The 17,589-nt window shown below is 41.7% G+C and overlaps 1 protein-coding gene across 1 annotated transcript in view; it reads right to left on the bottom strand.

Moving 5' to 3' along the window:
- dlgap1a (discs, large homolog-associated protein 1a) overlaps positions 1–17,589 on the bottom strand; it is a gene marked incomplete at both ends in the record, with an annotated part of 65,395 nt that overhangs the window by 35,537 nt on the left and 12,269 nt on the right. The window contains 2 exons of the mRNA XM_079530368.1: positions 3,478–3,871; positions 10,320–10,515. Coding sequence (XP_079386494.1) covers positions 3,478–3,871; positions 10,320–10,515 — 590 coding nt within the window. The remainder of the gene's footprint in view (positions 1–3,477; positions 3,872–10,319; positions 10,516–17,589) is intronic.

The raw sequence follows: 17,589 nt of genomic DNA, 5'->3' as shown, positions 1-17,589 counted from the left end.
CGGGTGGTGTTACAGCGTGACACACACACACACAGACACACAGACACACAGACATGATCTGCTGGGTCTCATAGTAAATGCTCACTGCATTCGCAATCACTGCGTTCGCAATTATTATTTTAATTATTATTGTTTTTATTATTATTTGTATGTATTACTTATTATTTTTACGTCTCTTATTTTACCCCCTTTTAAGTTGTTTATTAATTATTTCTGTGAACATAACCATGTGATCCCTTTCTTTGTATCTTAGTTATGTACTCAACCTATTGGTTTTATACCTGTATATATGTTGTGTGTATCTTAGTTATGTACTCAACTTATTGGTTTTATACCTGTATATAATTTATGTTGTTTGTATGTCTGGCCTCGTGGGGAAAGATGGTGGGTGGGTGGGGAGGATTGGGAAAGGAGTTGTGGGAGAAAATATAAAAACAAAGAGTTGTATTTTCTTTCTGTGAAACTTGCATAATATGATGTCATACTCTTTGAATAAAATGTATTTAAAAAAAAAGTATCAATACCGCAATGTAGATATACTCTGTTACAAATGGAAGTCCCACATTAGAAAGATACTTGGGTAAAAGAACAAAAGTATTGGTATATCAAAATGTACTTAACACATTCCACGCGCTATAGTATAATTGACAAGATACCGTGACAGCCGGGGTTGTTTAATTACCTTTGGAGCATAACGCCAAAGTATTTGCGCTTTTGATCCATGAAAATCCACTTGAAAATGGTCCCATGATTTGTTATTGAGCCGACAAAAAATCTACTTCCGCGACTCGGGTCACAGACAAAGAGAAAAGCAGGCTAAGATCGTCTATACCCCCTCGTTCACTTTGCATTGGAGTCAGTTTCCCAGAAGCCCTTGCAAGCCGGCGGTTGGTTGATTTTCGGTTACGTCATCATAACGCATCCGTCTCGTCACAATGTCCGCGACAAAACCGGATTTTCATAATAACCGGATTTTCATAATAACCATCTAATAACGTGTGTGTGTGTGTGTGTGTGTGTGTGTGTGTGTGTGTGTGTGTGTGTGTGTGTGTGTGTGTGTGTGTTCTGCCCCCTTGGATAACTATGTACAATTCCCCAGAGCAGTGACAGATGTAGGTCGCCTTCTCTAGAGACTTTAATAATAAAATCCAACTATAATAATCAAACAGACTTAACACACACACACACACACACACACACACACACACACACACACACACACACACACACACACACACACACACACACACACACACACACACACACACACACACACACACACACACACACACACACACACACACACACACACACACACACACACACACACACACACACACACACACAGGCCCTGCAGCAGCAGCTGCCTTGTCCAGTGTTCTGAATGGCAAGATGAAGCTTTATAGAAAAATCTTAAATGGCATTTATGCTGAGAGAGAGAGAGAGAGAGAGAGAGAGAGAGAGAGAGAGAGAGAGAGAGAGAGAGAGAGAGAGAGAGAGAGAGAGAGAGAGAGAGAGAGAGAAAGAGAGAGACACACACACATGTGCAGAGTGTATTTTAATGTTCATGTAAATCCACACAAACATCATTTTAACACTTTAGCTTGAGGATCGCTTACTCCCAGCTTTCATATCAACACTCAAAATTATTTAAAATAATAGAGATTTTTGCTTCGAAAATACAAGAAAAGATCACTCAGATGATGATGACCCTGTGAAATGTGAAACGGCAGCAGTGTAATCTAGCCGATTAATCTACAAGACAGTAGTTGTGCTGTAGCGAATCAGCGATAATACAGAGAACATTCTAAAATGAGATTTAAATTTGCCTTGATCCCTGTTGAACCAATGGCCTACATTGCCTTCAAGAAACTCCCAGGTTTCCTCTATCAAGCTGCATGGAGCCCCACGCACGCGCACACCGCACGCACACACACACACACACACACACACACACACACACACACACACACACACACACACACACACACACACACACACACACACACACACACACACACACACACACACACACACACACACACACACACACACACACACACACACACACAAAGTGTTGCCATTCATTCTTCCGCCACGCATGCACGATCGCACACACAAGTGTTGCCTTCCTCTAAACCCCCCCACCCCGTTGTATTTACAGGCATACAGAAAATTGCTGCACAAAACCTATTACTGGTCATTCATGCCGACCAATACATTTTTCTTCCGGCATTTGTGCTTTTCTATCAGTATAGCATCAGTGAGAGACGGGAAAGGTGGACAGTTGTTACACGTCCAATTTCACACCATGAAAGGCAACCAGGAATATCTAACGGCAGATGAAAAACGCCATCACGCTGCAATATGGACAGATCTACAAACTTAAAATGCGGCGGAGCGCACTGCATGACAATTTGTAGACCAGCGCAAGCGAGTCCCTCTCGCGATTAAAATGTATGAATATATAAGTAGGAAATGTAGTCGACCATCATGTGTAATGAAAAAAATAAGTTTGTTTATAAAGTTTAGCTTCACGACCAAAAGGCTAATGAAGCTTGGAATAGAGCGTCGCAGTCCCGCCTCCTACCCTGGACCAGGAAATGAAACCCAATGCATTTTTCCCATAGACATTTCTTAAAGTATTTATTTAAAGACGGTTACGCTGCGGACAAAGCCAACTCGAGTCGTGACAACTCATGACAACACAAACAATATTTTGGACCAAACAAATAATTACAAAGAAGAAAAACAACAAAAAAGTGTTGTAACCTGCCGTTTTTTTCTTCTTTCTAATTATTTGTTTGGTCCAAAATATTGTTTGTGTTGTCATGAGTTGTCACGACTCGAGTTGGCTTTGTCCGCGGCGTAACCGTCTTTAAATAAATACTTTAAGAAATGTCTATGAGGAAAATGCATTGGGTTTAATTTCCTGGTCCAGGGCTAGGAGGCGGGACTGCGACGCTCTATGGACATCACATATAAGCCCTTTCTACTGAACAATCGCTCACTCACCTTAGCCGAGGTAAAAAGATAATGCTGGAATAACCGATTATATTGATCAGAGCTTTATTGATCACTAAGGGGATTCTGTCCTTTAGACAAACCCTCCACTACATCGGAAGGTCAGACTTCTTCATGCGATGTGGTCAAATCAAAATGATACATTATTAGCGCGCCATTGGAGTTGGCGCAAAAGCCCAAATTGTAAAAACAGCAAACACGCCGTGGGTCGGGACTTAATAATTCTTTATTTTTTAACTCATCTACTGTCAAGGATGAGTTTGGACGAGTTTTTCCCCATGGCCCAGGACTGCCAGGGACGACTTTGGATGAGTTTTTAGGCTTTTATTGAATTATCGCTGTATTCATCACTAGCTGCCTTGTGCGTAATTAACGGGTAGTGGGTGGGTAGTGCCAAGCGATATCGCAGGACGGAAGACAGGACCCCATAATATCCCCATATTCCCCACCAACCTGTGCTACTCTGGATGGTTCTGACGGTGGTGGCGGTGGTGCGTGGGGGGGATGCCGGCAGCAGGAGCAGGGGGGTCCCTCCTTCGCCCTCCGCCTCGTCCGCGCAGCCCTGGTCAATGGCTCGCACGTAGCTGTGGCTGCGCATGCGGAAGCAGCCCGGCGGCATGGGCAGGGTGTTCATGGACGAGTCCATGGCCTGGGACTGCAGCTGATGCGACTGCATCTGTGACTGCAGCTGATGCGACTGCATCTGCGACTGCATCTGGGACTGCATCTGGGACTGCATCTGGGACTGCATCTGCGACTGCATCTGCGACTGCATCTGCGACTGCATCTCACTGTACACCTGCTCACACACCTGCTCTAATTGTCCGTTGACCTCCACCTCACTCACCTGGAGAGGAGGAGAAGGTATAGATAGGGTGACAGGAGAGGAGTGGTGAGGGGAGGAGAGCAGAGGAGAGAGACAGCAGGCCACGGAGCAGGCAGAGGAGTAAAGATAAGGTATAGTGAGAGGACAGAGGGTGTTGTGGGCCGTTGAGCGGATTGGAAACGGGATGAAGGGTGGATGACGGAGGGAGAAAAGGAAAGGTGAAGAAAGGACAAAGGAAGGGACAAAGGAAGGAAGGAGGACCAAAACATTAGGGATGAAGCAGGGCCGAAGGAGAGAGATGGGGAAGGTATGCGGAAAGATGATAAGTGGAGGTGGGTAAAGAGGAGGAGAGATAAGAGAGGTTTAATAGAATGAGCATTTAAGGCACCATCTTGTCTTCATGCAGACATGAGAGGTTCTTCTGTCAAAACATTCAAAAAGCTGAGGTATGAAGAGACGGTCAGTTTGATTTGGCTGTGCTAAAGTTGAAAATGAGAATTTGAGGATTGTCTCCAAGTTAGTGAGTTAGATTCATGACTCCATGTTAGTGAGGTCATTAGCTTGACAAAAACTGAAAAGTAGTCTTTAAAGCTACAATCTGCTAGATTACAGTAATGGCCGTTGTCTGGGGTAATTGCTAAAGTCAAACCCGTAGTCCTAAACACCTGGGTATACATTTCTCAGTCTAGTGTAGGGAGACCACTTTTAAACAGTTTTTGAAACTAGATTTACATACATTTTTATTATTCATCTCTGTAATTTTGCCCATCGGAAATCAAATCACGTTTTATTCCACTTCCATTTTTCACCTAATACATATTTTATACACACATTTCATGAGCTTCATAAGCTCATTTACAATTAATTTTAAAACAAAACATTATAGTCACTTTACTTACCCTAGAGCTTACCTGTCATACTTAAAAAGGGGGGAGAGAGAGAGAGAGAGAGAGAGAGAGAGAGAGAGAGAGAGAGAGAGACAGACAGAGAGAGAGAGAGAGAGAGAGAGAGAGACAGCGAGACAGAGAGAGAGAGAGAGAGAGAGAGAGAGAGACAGAGAGACAGAGAGACAGAGAGAAGCAACAGCGAAGCACTAATAAGTGCATACTGATGTCCCGGAGGCACTATGCTTGAATGAATACCCACAGTGATTTTTAGACCATAGAGTCTAGATTCACACAGGCACAATAACAGTCTTGTTTTTCAGTTATTTTTGTGGCTATTGATATGATGACGCTATAGAAACATTGTTGGCAAAGTTTTACAAACCCAAGTGTACCGCCCGTACTTTTCTCCTAATGTGTCTTCGCCATAGGCAAGTAAAGCCAGAAAGATGTGCCACTTGTGTAAATCTAGCTTTCCTTGTATTAAAATACTGTAACATTATCTCATGTATTTACTGTAAAACCTTGTATATGCATGATGATATAGGCAGTAGAAATACATGCATTGATCTCAGTACATAATGCAGCATCAACATTTTTGGTGTTTCTTTCGTAATGGTGTAACTGCAGTACTAGAAGTAATAGTAGGTGTAGCATATATTGTTAATGAAATCACAAAGAATAAATGAGGCATTAAATAATACTATGCGTGCTATAACCTAAGGATATATGAAATTACAATCACCTTTTCTTTCTTTCCTCTCCAAGTATGTATGTAAGTATGTATGTTCTCTGTTCAGCTATAAATACTTTGTTCAGCTATAAATACGGCTGACAGTTGGTAGTAAACACATTCGTGACATTGTGAGGCAATCACAAGGTACAAGTGCAGATAATAAAGAAAAGGTCTGTCTGTATATCTGACACCAGACAGAATATCACCAATACTAGAGTCATTCTAGATGTCAGTGCTCTCTACCAAAGTGAAACATGCCTTCACGTTGCCCTGGCAAGCTGACCATAAATCGCTAGCTGCAGTTGCAGCCAGGGCCGCCGTGAAGATTCACGGTGCCCAAGGCTATAGTATATAAATAGGGCCGAAAGTATTAATGTCATCATCAATACAGTATATAGGGACCCAGTGTCGTATCTTTTCATGATGGTGGGGATCCAAATGAAACCATAAAACAACACAATTGTGGATATTTAATACTAGAGCACACCATAGTTAAGTAAATAGTTAAAGGGGAAAACCACCCATTTTCAACATTTTACTATGTCATTAATATACCTTAGAGCTGTTGTGTGGAAATAATAAAAAAGTCCCCCCCATTCTGTGTTTCCTAGAACTGTAAGTATGAAAAAAATCATTAACATGGTGAAACACATCTTGATGACATCATCAAGATGTGTTTCACCATGTTAATGATTTCTTTCAGACCTAGTTCTAGTAAACACAGAATGGGGGGGACTTTTTTATTATTTCCACACAACAGCTCTAAGGTATATTAATGACATAGTAAAATGTTGAAAATGAGTGGAATGCCCCTTTAAGTAAACCACTGTATTAAAAGAAGGGGAAAAAAGGACATTTGAGTTGTGAGCTTTTAGATTCACAATTTTCGGGGGAAGATTTTCCGCCTATACATGTAATGCCCAAGTTGATACTGAAGTTGAATTATGTATTGAGATCAAAAGTTTTCATTAATATTATGTGCATAATACACCAAAAGGTGATATGCGGTATTGTAAGCATACAGTATCAGGCATAGAGAGGAAGAGAGAGTGGAGGGATGATACAGTATCATACAGTATCAGGCATAGAGAGGAAGAGAGAGTGGAGGGATGATACAGTATCATACAGTATCAGGCATAGAGAGGAAGAGAGAGTGGAGGGATGATACAAAGGAGGAGACAGGTGTGTGAGGCTAAAACCTGACTTATACTCTGTCGTACGGTGGTGTCTCTTGCTGAGAATAGCTGATCTACAAGCTCACTGAGTTTGTAGAGTTTGTCTATTTTCGGCGCGCGGCCCTGCCGTACGAAGAAGCATAAATTAAGCAGAGAGGTTGAGAGGTGAAGACTGAGAGGTGAAGACTGAGAGGTGAAGACTGAGAGGTGAAGACCGAGAGGTGAAGACTGAGAGGTGGAGACTTTCGAGGATGCTTTCATATAGTTAGTAGCACGGTGGTCACAGAGTTCACGCCGAAGAGATGGGCTTTCAATTTCCATTCACGTTAACCGCTCTGATGCCGCGTGCAGTGCACGTGTCTGTGTCTGTGTGTGTGTGTGCGTGTGCGTGTGCGTGTGCGTGCACGCCCACCCCTCTAACAGCTCGTTTCAACCCATTTCATTTTCCCATGACGGGAGTTAATTTCCACACCGACTGCATTAAAATTAAATGGACCTCGTTGGTGACACGACGACCCGTTTAAGAACAGTGAGAGGAGGTTAATGGATGCTTTATATCCTGGCATAGATCCATGCCAGGTAAGATACTAATAATTATTAATCAGGATCAAACAGACTAATGGATGGCTCTCGTGCTATACGAGATGAAGATTGCCTGCCTGCATGGGTTCAAGTTGAGGCTAAGGCAGGGTTAGCTCCGCTAAATGGCTACCGACCAAAGGAATGGAAAAGGAGAAAGGGAGTATTTTCTGGTCCCTGGGGGGAGGGAAATTACTTTTTACTGCTTTACGCAGCAGACGGCCACTCTGGCTAAGATCAGTGCAACAGGAGAGCTGTTGTGTTAGGGGCAGATAGTGGTGTAATAAGTACTCACTCACATGTTTTACGTAAGTAAAAGTGTCAATACTGCAATGTAGAATGCTCTGTCCGGAATTGAAAATGTACTTGAGTAAAATGTAAAAGAAAATCTAATGAAAATAGCAGATCTACAAGCTCACAGTGTTGTGAGCTCACAGTGTTGTGAGCTTGTAGATCGGCAATTTTCAAATGGCCAAAATGTATAGGGCTGAAGTGGTTACAGTATGTTTTGTAATAATAATCAAAATGTAGAAAGAAAACTAGTAACTGAAGTTTTAAAATCATTGTAGTGGATTAAAGATACTCAATTTGTCTAGGAAAAGTAACGGAGTCGAAGTAAAAGTGTTGAAAATTGGTAAAACTCAAGTACGTACTTGAGTTAATGTACTTGGTTACTTTCCACCAGTACCACTGTTAGAGGTAAAGTTTCTTGCTCAGCGGAACACCGTGACATAATAGACTGAGGTGAGTCGAGGTTGCAAACTGATGACCAGCTTCTTCCCTGCACACTCAGCTGTACGGCCGCCCCGATCAGAGCCGTCTGAGGCTTGACAAGGGCCTGTCAGATCACTCAGCAGGCTGAAATAGCCCCATCTGTGACCCCCCCCCCCCTTCACTGTAGCTCTGGGACATGGTCAAATAGCACTGCCAATCTGCCATCCACAATTGGGGACACTGGTGGGTTGTCTGTTTCTCTCAAACGACGTATCAAAAAATATAAAGCTAGTACTTGAGTTCCTGATAGTGTTGACTTTGACAGCAAAATTTCGATTTAGTTTTGGTCAAAATCTACAGTTGATTTTGTCGACTAAAATGTATTTTGGCAGGACTTGATGGCATCGTACTTTACACTTGGTTGCACACTGAAAATAGCATATCGGCTATTTTCAGAGCGCAACCAACCATAAAATGACTTTTCGTTCTACTGGATCTCTTTTCCACCAGTCCCCCCCTAACATTTTAGTCTAGTTTTATTTGTTGACGAAATTGTCAGTATATTTAGTCGTCGTAGCTTAGTTTTAATTTCGTTTTAAAACACTGGTTCCTGAAGATGCAAAAAAAAGCAAAAATAATGTGATTTAACACATTTTGGATTTTGACAGCCTGTGCCAAAAATATTATTATTATTATTATTATTATTATTATTATTATTATTATTATTATGATGTATTGTTATGTTAGCACAGTCTTTGTGGAGCATGTCCCACATGTTTCGATGCTTGTACGTGAGTGAGTAACGCATAAACATCTCTGTGTTCTTGATTCACTCATGCACTGACACACGTACATACAGTACACGTGGCAGCTGCCCATACACAGCCTCCTATGCTGTTAGTTTTCCACTGCTTCGGTCCAACCATCCTGGCTTTACAAGAGTGACAGTTTGAAAAGCTATTGTCAGAATACAAAGGGGATGTCTCTTTCTGCGGGGTGAAGTTGAGGGATTTCTCTGCTGTTTTCTGACAAGCTGCAATTTCCAGGCCTCTTCTGGGCTTCGCTCCCATGATGTGGGTATCAACCTAGGAGGACTATTACTGATGGTCTTCTGAGCTTCGCTCCCATGATGTGGGTATCAGCCTAGCAGGACTATTACTGATGGTGAGCGGAGTCTCTTCTGGGCTTCGCTCCCATGATGTGGGAATCAGCCTAGGAGGACTATTACTGATGGTGACCGGAGTCCATTTTTTTTTTCATAGCATTTTCAATTTTTCTTGCCCTTCAGATTTCTATCCAGTGACTATATTATATATATTTTTTGAGACATTTCTGCACTCGCAGTGTACTATTTAGTGTTCACTTTGTGTTTATTATTACTAGAGCACAAACTCCTGGCGAACTCTTGTATTACATCCAGTTTTATATGGTCTAGTTGTAGTTAGTACAGCTCCTTCTCAAAACATTTGAATATTGTGTCAAAGTTAATTTGCAGATGAACAGATACATTTACTCAATGTTTCGAACAGACACTGTATTATGAGTAATGAAATGACATTTTGTTGATTGATCACACTGCTTCCTTTCACAAGTTGTTTTAGGGTCTGTTTGTTTATTGGGTTTTTTTTATCTAAGGCAGTGGTTCTCAAAGTGGGGTCCAGGGACCTCCAGGGGTCTTTGAGGATTTGGTATAAATGTACACTCTCAGAGTTAGGGTTTTATAATGTAGATTGTGAACCCCAGAGTTAGAAAAGTATCTCAAATGGGGGTCCTTGGCCCTATAGAATCTGGGGGTCCTTGAAATGAAAAAAGTTTGAGAATCACTGATCTAATGTATGAAACACGGAAAAAGGTCCAAATTCATCTTGTCGGATGAATTTGTCAAGTCTGACGTCATGGATGGGTCTGATTTTGATTGGACTGGAACAGGAACTGAAATGGACATGGCCCTCTTCCTCCGCATGGCCCTTATGGGGCACACATGCAGACATAGTGTTTGAAACCAGTTATAATGTTATAAAAACAAGGGAAACAATATACTGTAACAGGCGATGGTGCAAAGCAGTCTATAAACCAAATCATCCGATAAACTTTTGCCGTCCCAAATGAGCCAACTTGGCACTTGAACATAAAATGGCTACAGTAAAACGGGATGTTGTAAAGTGAAAATCAAGGATTCTTTTTTCCCCCCAGATTGTGATATACACTAAACAATATACTGTACAATATGGGGAATCAGCACTCGGTACACATTTACCGTCAAAGTGCTTGGAAAGACGGTTTCAAACACTATTGTGCCACCGCGGGCACAAACAATTCTGACAGCTAGGGGCCTGCCGGCACGCCCGACTGTCGGCACAGCGGCGGCATTGCCAACAAACCTGACTGATGGTGCTCATAGCCCTCATGTAGCTTTCGTTGCGCGAGCGGTATTGGGGTGAGGACAACAGCGATTTGGGGTCGAGGAGGGTTTTGGGGTCCAGGGTGTCCACGCTTCTATTGATGGAAACCTCACTCACCGCACGAAGGTAACTGTGGCTCCGAATCTGCAGCTTGGGCGAGTGCTCGGTTGAAATCCTGGCAAGAAGCAGAGGAGACATGGGAAAAAATTTCAATAATCACAGCCTTGGGCATTTTCTGTAATAGGGTTATTTGCACTGAACCATTAGGTGCATGACTTCATACATCCTTCATGTTTGGAACTGCAATTATCCCCGTGACATTTTTCCTGTGCTGTATGCTGTCAACCTGTCATAGCAACTTGCAAATGAGTCCTGGCTGTTTCGTATGGGCAACAGCGTTTCCAGCCATCCATCTATCTGCCTGCCTGCCTGTGTATGCATGTTATTAAAAAAAAGTTATAAAAAAAAAGTCAGAGGTCACCATGTGAAAAGGACATTTCTTGTGTGCTGGCTATTCATTTATTCCCATTTGTAGAATCGGCCTCAGGTCTCAATGGATTAAACCCTAACTGCTCCATGGGTGCTGAATTAATAGTTATAGGATGGGGAAATGCAGGATTTACACACATGTGCAAATTACAGTGACCAATAACCCAACAACTACTCTGTCTGTCTGTCTGTCTGTCTGTCTGTCTGTCTGTCTGTCTGTCTGTCTGTCTGTCTGTCTGTCTGTCTGTCTGTCTGTCTGTCTGTCTGTCTGTCTGTCTGTCTGTCTGTCTGTCAGTCATCTCCTCTCCTGCATAATAGATGTGGAGGTCCAGGAATAGAGGGGGCTGTGCCGTCGGAGGCAGCTGTGACAAGATGCTCCTCCATTACTGCAGTCTCTCTCTCTCTCTCTCTCTCTCTCTCTCTCTCTCTCCCCTGCTGTGCTGGTCATCCCGCCTTGCCCACCGCCATGAACACATAAACTCACTTAAGAATAACCACCCACGCACCACCTTGCTTCCTGGGTGGCGGCATGCATGGTGGCTGGCTCGCTTATATGTCGTTATAAAGACCGTCGCTGTCGGGTGGAAACCTTGCATGTCCAAAAACGGTTACAAACCCCTGTTCCAATGGATGGAAGTCATTATTCAGTCAAAAGCTCTTAAGACTTTTCATTGGTTTTCATTTATAAAACCCATAGACATACATCTTGTTTCTGTGTGTGAAAATAGCAGATGTTCAAGCTCACAACGCACCGCAATGTGATACGTTGTGAACTTGTAGATCCGCTATTTTCGCTACTTTAGTGTCACTGTTGTGCGACCAACTACTGGGCATTTAATTTGCAAAAACATGAAAAGTTGAAACATGGAGTCATGAGGTTTCTCCCCAACGGTGATGATAGTATGTTAGTGCAAACGGGTGTGTTAGTGAAGCTCAGCATGTGTGAGGGTGATGAAGAGACAGACTTGCGTTCCCAATGTGTGCGTGATATTAACCCATGTAGGACCTGAGGCCAATTATACAAATGTCTTCTAAATCAGTTTTCTGACAAAATAGTTAGAGAAAATTAGCTAAATGTGTGGCAAATCTGCAAAAAAAATGCTTACCATTAGCTTTCTTCACAAATGTGTTCATAAAGGTGTCTACAATCACATGTACATTTGTTCCCTTGGGAAACATTTGTTCCCTTGGGAAACTTTGTGACAGCTGCTGAAAGTTGGGGTACCATAAACATCCAATATAAGGCAAAATTTCATTATGCTTTAAGTAGCATGTGACATGTCAAACTAGGGGGTTTTCATGATGCTGAATCCATTCCATGCATTAGTTTTGCAACTAAGTAGTTTTTGCAAAACACTCCTTGGGCTAAATTTGGCCATAGCCACTTGCCCAAATGTGACCAAATGTGCTGACCTCATCAAATTTGTGATGACGGCTATGGACATGTTTAGGCGAAGGAGTGTTTTTTGTGCAAAACTAATCCTTGCAATGGATTCAGCATCATGAAAACCCCCTAGTTTGACATGTCACATGCTACTTAAAGTATAATGAAATTTGGACATTTTTGCCTTATATTGGATGTTAATGGTACCCCAACTTTCAGCAGCTGTCGCAAAGTTTCCCAAGGGAGTTGGGTTGGAACAAATTTGTCTGTGATAGTAAACACCTTCATGAACACATTTGTGAAGAAAGCTAGTGGTAAGCTTTTTTTTGCAGATTTGCCACACATTTAGCTAATTTTCCCTCATTAAAACGTATGTTGCTACAGTACGCCTATAGAGTGGTGCTCAAACCTTTTCATGACAAGGTCCCACAAAATGATATGTATGGCCCCCAGATACATCTCAAAATATTTAGTATCAGAACCTCCAGAAACAAAAAAGTTAAAAATGTTTGTTTAAAAATATATGCATTATTAAAGATTTGCAAAAATGTTCACGATTAAAAATATAATAATAGCCGATCTACGTGCTATATGAGCTAGGGAAGTTACAAAGACAATCGGAATTCATAGGGAAGCACCCCAGAGTAAGAGGCAAGGGCATTAAGGCCGTCCTCCAGTGCATATGGTCAATAAACCATGCACAAAGCAGTCTTTCAACTCTTCTTCTAATGCACTTTTTCAGTATCATCCAATATTCTATGTTCTATTCAGTTACACTTTATGCATATATTATTCATTTTCTGGTCCAGTTGTTACTATGTTTGCACATACACATTGTATATATCCATCTGGGACTGTGTTTTTTTGTATCCTTAGGATTATAAATCCTCAAGGTACTTTTCAGCTGGAAAGAATTCATTATAATAATTGATTTGTTATTGATTGATTGCTATTGATTTTTCCAGGTGACGGCTACATGTCTTGCATGACAAAAGCAAGGTGCTCAAAATGCAACAAGGGTCGCAACACGGCATGGCTGAGGTCAGAGCTCCTTCAGTTCAATCAATTTGATCTTTACTGTTCAAGGCAATTTGAAATTACAACCTTTAACCCATTAAGACCCGACGCCCATTCAAAAAGAATCTTCTAAATCCTAATAGTCTTCTGAACTATGTTGCTATGAGTGGTTCTCAAAACTTCATGTCAAGGACACCCTACATTATGGCCGCCAAACCCACATCTCAAAATATTTTGTTCCAGGGACACCAAGAGGCACTTGAGTTAAAAATGTTTGCTTTAAAAGAATATACATATTCAAAGTTTTGCACACATTTTCAAGATGTTATGAAAATAGCACCACAAGCTTGTAGATCTGCTATTTTTGAATAACCAAAGTATAAAATAATGATAGCTAAAATCTAAAATTACACAGATACTTTCCCAGTTTAAATGGGTTAACCGGTTTAGACCGTAGGACGTGTGGAGCCGTCATAACTAATCCAACCGATGGATTGCGAGGACGTGTACACACGTCCTAGCGCATTTTCATTCATATCAAACAAGGGAGAAATATTCGTATTTTTTTTTCTTTTTTGGGGGGGTTGGCCTCTCCTTCTGAACCATACTCCTTGCTGTTCGCGCATGCACGCTGCCTTTCACTTCCCTGTTTACTCAGAAAGAAAGGCTCGTATCTCCTAATCTAGGCAGCTCTCCGTGGTTTTGACCAGTTGGATATGCTATTGCTAAGCTCTTCATTTCTGACTTCAACATGCCTCTCGTTTAAAATATGAACGTGAGGGATTATCGAGCACTTTATCGTAATCATAGTGAGGTAAGCAAGCAACATTATTTCTCCCGGTTTTTGTACGGAACAGAAGGGGGTGGGGGGGGGGGGGGGGGCTTTCATAGTAAAAGCTGCCATATCTGCGCAGCACCCCGAGCTGCTATTTTGAAAGAAATCCCGGTGCTGATTGTGTTAATGAGCATCCTGTTGCAACAATGGGGAGGAGTTGAAGGTGGTAATTAAGGTCCCTACACACCGAGCGCGTTTTTCGGATTTCTAGCGGCGTTTCTCCATCGGTTTTCCGAAAAACGCGTCCAGTGTGCAACCACCTTTACTGTTAGAGATGTTAGGTTCTTAGCTTAGATTCTTGATGACTATTTTTTATGTACTTGATGTATTACTATGTTGTTCTTGCTTACTGTAAACCACCCTGAATTAAGAGCGTCTGCCAAATGCCTAAATTTTAAATTGTAAGGTGAAGATTTCCCAGTCAGTTCTCTGCCCGACTAAGCAATACTATTTTTGTTCCACAGCATTCCACTACAACACTGCACAAACATCTGTGTTAAACTGTAAACAGTGTTAAGTGTACGAATCCTTGCTGTTGGGCAGAAATCCTGTAATCCTGTGTAAATATATGCCCTACTTCACCACACAAGTGTCAGTCACACAAACGTAGTGAAAATAGCAGATCTACAAGCACACAACGCAACCCTAGTTTTTAAATTAATTAAAAAAACTATGTCGTTTTCCACCCCTATAAAGTGAATGTATATTTGAACAACATACAATTGCATCAATTTGTATCCATTTGTACACTTGGTTAGGAATGGATGACGCTGAAGGTTTCACTGTTTACACTACATACGTTGACTGCTGATAATGAGATGCATTCACCATATTATATAATTTTCCCCCATTTCCTAAGAAGGAGCATTGGCACATATTGCAAGTACAGATGTCTTTGTAGTTGCTGCTAGAGAATTGTACGGAAAACGGTGATACTTTGTTCATGTAAGCACATAATTGCCCCCCGGCTACAGTCTCAATTGAAAAGGCATTTTGTATAGATTATTGATTAGCTCCGGGGCTACAATGTAGTAACCGAGATCCGAGTGGAATCCTATATGTAGTGTCTCCGTTTAGAGTAGCATTTATGCAACTATGTCTGTGTGAAAAGTGGAAGCAAAACAAGGAGACAGGGAGAGGAGAGTATACTACACCAAGATAGAAACAAGGAGAGAGGGTGTAAGTCTGTAAGACATAGCAAAAGAGATAAAAGAGAAAGGACCAGAAAAGGAAGGAGGCCATCAGAAGGAGAGAGAGAGCTACATAGTCCCCAGGCTGTTGGCTGTAATTACTCTTAACTATCTGGGGGGCTGTGAGACGTTAATTAGGGGGCGGTGATATTTCTGGCCTTCCGCTCTAGCCTCTACTGTAGGTCTTGGGCGGCTGGGGAGAGATAGATGGTATATTCACACCTCACTGTGGCTGTATCTGAAACCACAGAACCGAGCGTGGAATCTCAATGTCAAAATTGATCTTAACCGATAAATACATTGCACATTCACACAAATGTTGCTCAGAAGATTTTTTTCATACATTTGATGCATATGATTACTTTTACTTTTGGTACTTTTTCTTGGTATATTTGGTATATTTTCATGCCAGCTAGGGCTGACCTCGAGCAGTCGAATAGTCGACTAATCGATCGGAACGGGTCTCAGTCGACTGACAACCTCTCAGTCGATGTTCACAAAAAGAAAAAAAAAAAAAGTCGGGACGATTTTTTTCTTTTGGGCCGGGTTCCTCACTAATAATCATGAAAAAATGGTGCAATTCTTTTCTACTCTGTCTGTGTCTCATAGGACACTGGCTGTGGGCAGTTCAGAAACCGTCTTCCAGTGACATCATCGATGTGGAATACAAGCTAATAGAAACTGCAGGCTTTCTAGTCCTGAAAAGTTGCAATGCGAAAATGGAAGCCAACATATATAAAAATATCTTGTTTAAAAAAAATCTGCCTAAAATCTGCCTTCACTGGAAGACGGTTTCTAAACTGCCATTTTATCATGATAATTAGTGAGGACCTATTATATGAAGATAGGTTGAAAAGTGGTGAAGTGGTCCTTTAAGTAAAAATGTCAGTACTTTTTCCACCACTGTGAATGTGTTCTATTCGCATTGTGAATTTGTTCTATTCACATTTGACGAACGAGGACAGCGATTTCTGATGTCTCCTCCTGCCTTGGCATGTTTAGTGGTCTGGACGGAACAACTCCTCTGGCGTAATCTTCTTTTCAGCAATGCTTGACGAATGAACTCTTCAGTTCCATTTGCAGTGCAAACTTCACACTCGCTGTTACCGGCAGTCTGTAGCACAAACACAATTATTTGAGGGGTTTCTATAATTAATGCACAGCACTGCTATCCAGTTATGCACCGGGTAAAGCCTACAAAGAACTATAAATCACGACAGTATGACACGAAGCAGAACAATAATTCAGGCTTTTGTGTGGGAGGCCAAAGCCGCTGCACAGCAGTCATAGTAATGAATCACGTCATTATGACGCATAATTCCCCTTACTCAACTTTCAAAAACTACTTTTAAACGTCTCTACATTTTACCATCTAGACGCCTACAAATAAAAGTATGGAGAAATCAACTTATTTCCATGTTCGAATATTGTCTTTTGATAAGACACCCACACTTATTCCACATTGGTTGCTAAGTAGGGCTGAGCAACCAACTGATGATACATAGAGAGCCGGCTGATGTGAGCTCATTTTACTTACTTTACTTCATTTAGGCTAGTTTTTGCCAGCTGCTTAAGCGACTGGACAACATTTACACGTACCTCTATAGCGACCGTAGTGGCGACTGTGGTGGACACTTTTTCATGATTGTCTGTCTCGAAGCCAATAGGAGACTTACCCATAAAACCCATAGGGCCATATTATGCATGTCTTATGTACCTGGAGGCGTGATCAATGCCATTTGGCTATTCTGAGTGGCCAAACAGCATTGACCACGCCTCCAGGTCTTAAGTTAAGTCATAAGACCTGGTACTTAAGACACGCATAATAGGGCCCATAGTGTGAGCGACATAAAAACCCATATTCTGAATGCCGCAACGTGAAGCCGCATTGGCCGAATACTCTGAATGCTGCAACAGTGATGTTGGAGAGCCAATGAGAACGCTTGTTATACAGAACACCAGAGTGTACTGTAATGTAATGTGATGTTATGCTGGCTTCATGAGTAAACTGAACGTAACCTCACTCTCTGCCTCATTATTATTATAATAGACTATAGGATAATAATGTAACAGTTAAGATGTGATGTTCATAAATGAGAGCTTGCAGCAGCTGGCAATTATGACTGAGTCATTCTTGTTTTACAAGAGAGACGCTGGCTGGCATTTACCTTTAAAAGGAGATCAGCAAACCACCATGTTATTTCAGCAAACCATTAGACTCTCCATGGAAGCATATACTGCTCGCTCCACATAAAGCTAGTACAGTAACTTTGTTCAGTCCCACTGAAGGTATTTCTGTCTGTAACAAGGCTATGGTACGGTGTGCTGTCCTTT

Source organism: Electrona antarctica (assembly GCF_951216825.1).
Source record: "Electrona antarctica genome assembly, chromosome: 19".
Classification (NCBI taxonomy): domain Eukaryota; kingdom Metazoa; phylum Chordata; class Actinopteri; order Myctophiformes; family Myctophidae; genus Electrona; species Electrona antarctica.
The sequence above is the reverse complement of the archived record's forward strand: the minus strand, read 5'-3'. Positions and strand labels throughout refer to the sequence as shown.